Source organism: Otolemur garnettii, unplaced genomic scaffold (assembly GCF_000181295.1).
Source record: "Otolemur garnettii isolate 467f Iridium unplaced genomic scaffold, OtoGar3 scaffold00041, whole genome shotgun sequence".
NCBI lineage: Eukaryota > Metazoa > Chordata > Mammalia > Primates > Galagidae > Otolemur > Otolemur garnettii.
In genome coordinates, this window is record NW_003852436.1 from 7,865,329 (window position 1) to 7,869,808 (window position 4,480).

General features: G+C 37.4%; 1 protein-coding gene across 1 annotated transcript in view; it reads left to right on the forward strand.

Moving 5' to 3' along the window:
- The window catches only part of ARHGAP10 (Rho GTPase activating protein 10), a 293,594-nt gene that overhangs the window by 143,285 nt on the left and 145,829 nt on the right, over positions 1–4,480 (forward strand). Inside the window, exon 16 of the mRNA XM_023513448.1 lies at positions 349–414. Within this exon, the coding sequence (XP_023369216.1) occupies positions 349–414 (66 nt within the window). The remainder of the gene's footprint in view (positions 1–348; positions 415–4,480) is intronic.

Consider the following 4,480-nt stretch of genomic DNA (forward strand, 5'->3'; position numbering starts at 1 on the left):
GGCAAAATATATCTTGACTGTTTCTAAATAGCATCCCTTAGAGATTCGTATCACTTTTTCTTGGCTGTCTGAAGTAAGTTATATTTATTAATTAAAAAACTATTTTATATTATATATTTATTCATAAATTATTGGTGATAGATGCTCTGATATTTCAACAAGTGCTCTTCTAAATATATGAAATTTCCATTTACATCATTTAAATATGGAATACATGAGCTTTAGCTTTTTTAAAATAGTGGAATAAAAATTAGATTGGATTAAACTAATTTTTTTTTTTGCTGTTTTTGTTAGGCAGAGAAATGTGATAACTGTGCCCTTAATGTTTCATAATTATATTTATTTTAGGTGCACAGTTGGATAAGATGGGATTCACAATTCTCAGAAAATGCATCAGTGCAGTTGAAGCACGAGGTAACATGATTATCTGAATCATTTTATTTATGAAAGGCTATAGGTATGTAATATCAAAGAGGCATTTAAAATACTGCCTGTGTGGTTAAGTATTAGGAAGTGCTTTACTATGACGTATTTGTGTTGGGTATCAGAGGGTCAGTTACTCATTTTGTATGACAATGTGGGATCTTCCTTTTTATGTACATATTTCTTTCCTATATGAAAAGGGCAGTGTTAAAGGAGAATTGTGTTAGCTTGCTATGCCTGCCCTAACAAAATACCACAGCCTGGAGGCTTAAATACCAGAGATTTGTTTTCTTGCAGGCTGGAAGTGCAAGATGAGAGTGTCGGCAGGTTTGGTTTCTGCTGAGGCCTTTCTGCTTGGCTGGCAGATGGTCACCTTCCCACTGTGTCCTCACATGGCCTTTTCTCTATGTGTGCACATCCTGGTATCTCCTGTGGGTCCAAATTGGCTTCTCTTACAGGGTCCTGAGCTCTGTTGGATTAGGGCCCTGCTCTACGGTCTTGTTTTATCTTAATCACTTCTTCAAAAGCTGTTATCTCCTAATACAGTCACACTTTGATAAACTGGGAGTTAAGGCCTCAACCTATGAATTCAGCTCATAAGAATCCTGGCAGGGTCAGCAGTGTTGGATGACAACTGGTCTCAATCACTTTTTTGTTGAGGCATTACCAACTTATTCTTCATCTGCCATTGTTTTGTGGGTTTTGGTTAAAAAATTCATTTTATTGAGGTATAATTTCCATACGGTAAAATTCACTGGTTTTAACTGTACAAACTGATGAATTTTGGAAACAGACCATTTCTATTTTTTTCTCCAAATTGCCTTCTGCATTCAATCCCCGTTGCCTCCTTGGCCCTTATTGTCACAGCTGATTTTTTTTTTATCCCTCTAATTCTGCCTTTTTTAAAAAGAAAAGCATTTTTTATACATGGAATCATGCAGTATATAGTTTTTTTTTTTTTTTTAACTCTGGCCCTGTCTAGGTAATGTTTCTGAGACTTGTCTTGTTGGGTAGATCCCTAGTTATTTCTCTTTAGTGCCAGGTAGCATTCCATTATAGGACATACCACAATTTATTTATTCATTCATCCATTGATAAACACTTGAGTTGTTTTCATTTTAAGTTAAAGGAAAGCGAATTCCTCCATTGATCAAAAGTCCAAAAGAATTTTTTCCTTTTTTTTTTTAGTAGTACCTACACAGAAATAAGGCCCTCTGGCTTTGCAGCCAGTCCAGCAGTCTTTGGAGAAAATAGATATTGAACATTGCAAAACAGGCTATTTCTGGAGGTTGAAGTTCTCTTTGTTTATAGACCCTGTGAAGTATAGATAAATTACATTTTTACTCTCATCCATTATATATGCTAGTCCTACTTTGGACAACTTAGTGGAAAGAAATATAGCAACCACGGTTTCTATCAAAACAAAGTCTTTGTTTGAAAGCCAGGACTGCCACCTGTGAAATTAGGGTTCTGGAGAATTGAAGAATAGGAGCTGTTTTATGATTTGGGGATTTGCCCATCAGTAAACCCAAACCACAGTAAACCCAAATCATGATTTGGGGATTTGCCCATCAGCAACCCAAACCGCAGGAAGCTGTATCTCCCACACTCTTTCAAGAGCAGTTCAGGCTGACAGATAGTCATTCATTTCAGCCTGCACTGAAGTTGAGATGACAAATTTGTTCATTTTCCTAGTGATTCAAAAATTAAAAAATAAAATAAAACTATATGTTAAATCTCTTAACACTTGTTCTTTTTTTTCCTGAGTTACTTAAGTTACAGCCTTAACCGTATGATGTACGTGTTTATTAATTTTGACAAATTATTATTTCCCCAAATGCTATGTTTTATATAATCTTGCTTCTACCTGAGTGCATAAAGATCTATCTAGAATGGCTTGGCGCCCACAACACAGTGGTTATGGCACCAGTCATGTACACTGAGGGTGGAGAGTTCGAACTCGCCCTGGGCCACCTAAGCCACAACAACTGCAACAAAAAAAATAGCCCGGCATTGTGGCAGGCACCTGTAGTCCCAGCTACTTGGGAGGCTGAGGCAAGAGAATCGCTTAAGCCCAAGAGTTTGAGGTTGCTGTGAGCTGTGATGCCATGGCACTCTACCGAGGGCAACATAGTATGACTCTGTCTAAAAAAAAAAAAAAGAAAAAAAAACTATCTAGAAGACTTTTTGATTGGTATGTGTAGTTTTGGTGGGGTGTTATGTATACATTGAGTGGAATAAATACATATTGGAATCTATATGTTGAAGGTGTTTGTGTTATAAATATATAAATTGTTGGATTTTTTTAAAAATAGGAGAATTGGTCTATATTTTTAATGTTAGATGTTTCCATTTAAAAATGAAAAGCAGTTGTTTTTCCAGATCTTTTATTATTTTTTAACATCGTCTAAACTTGACGATTACTGAAACCTTTTGCTTTCAGTGGAATAATAGACTAAAAAGAGTTTAAAATAATCAGTAGTCAGATCATATTATTAAAATGATGAGGAGCATTGCAGTGTCTCTCAGGCTTTTAACCTAAACCAAGGATCCTTCAGGAAATGCTGCTCTTAATGATTTTTCCCCAATCAGCTATCCTTGGCTGTTGATCTTTTCTTATGATATTTCTTTTCTTTTTTTAAACCAGTGTGGATAAAGCTGGTTTATGTTCCTGTAATGAGACACCCACAAATCTTCATGGCTTAAAACTCAAGACTTAACTTTTCACTCATCAAGCATTGGTTGGAGGGCTTTGCTCATCTCCTGGGTTTATTAAGCCTCCAGCCACGTTAAAGGTTCCTGGTTGCTTTGCCAGAGGGGAATGGAGCTCTGGAGGGCTTTAGACTGGCAGGTAAATGCTCTGGCTTTGAAGTGAGTTACATTTGCTTACAACTAATTGGCCCAAAATAGCCACATAGCCCACACTTAACCCCAAAGGACTCTTAGGTGAAGCATAATCCTACCACCAGCCTGGAAAACAGGTAGAGAGCTGGAGATTGAGAGTTGTTAAACAGCATTAATGAATACCATGTACTTCTTGGGTCTGTGTGCCAGAAGCATTTAATAAGATCTAATTGAAGAATTATTTCTAATTATTGTTTTCTGTGTTTTAGATATGACTATTATTATCTGAAAATACCATTTTATACGGTGTGGTTAAAGCAGTTAACATTTTCCTCTCTCCCTCCCTCCCTCTCTCCTCCCTCCCTCCCTCCTTCCCTCCTTCCCTCCTTCCCTCCTTCCTTCCTTCCTTCCTTCTTTCCTTCCTTCCTCCCTCCCTCCCTCTCACCCTTCCTTCCATCTTCCCCTTCCTACTCTTCCTCCCCTTCCTCCCCTTTCCTCTTTTCTTTCTTCTTAGAATATGTTTATTTGAACAGAAAAATAAACAGAAGACAACTGTGACAGTGCTTAATATTTAAATGTAATTTTTCTTAATTTTTCAACTTTATTTATGATTTGTGAAATGTTCCGTATTTTTCTGCTGTTAACTTTTTCCCATGTGTTGTACCAAGCAGAAAAGGTTTCAGCTTTAAGCGCAATGTAATTTTTCTCTAAATATTTTTGTGGCCAAAAGTTTATTTGCCTTGCTCAGAATAAACTGAAACTCTGACCTCTCACCTTCATCTCAGGACAGAGACCCAGGAAGCCTTGATCACCTTAATTGGATTTGCAGGAGCAAAAAATGGGCTTAGTGACTCTGTAGCAGCAACGTCAGTGAATGTAAAGATGTCGTATCCATTGCCAATGTTGTAAAAATAAATGATTTCAGTATCTATATTCAGGAAAATTCCTACTTGTGTAACTGGGGCCTCACCCAGAGAGTAGTTAGAGGGACAGTGTGCTGGCTAAGAAGAACTCTTCACTGGTTAAGCCTACAGTCCAGAAGCTAAGTTCTGAAGACAAGGAAATTTCGTCTTGTTGATTAACAGATTCTTTGCAAATACCCAGATCCCATTCTTTGCTTGTTTCCGTGTCCATCTCGACTTTTCAGTATTGGCAGCTGGAGGTGAACTGAGGGAGGCCCAGGACACAGGTTGTATGTTTGAATCACAGCACA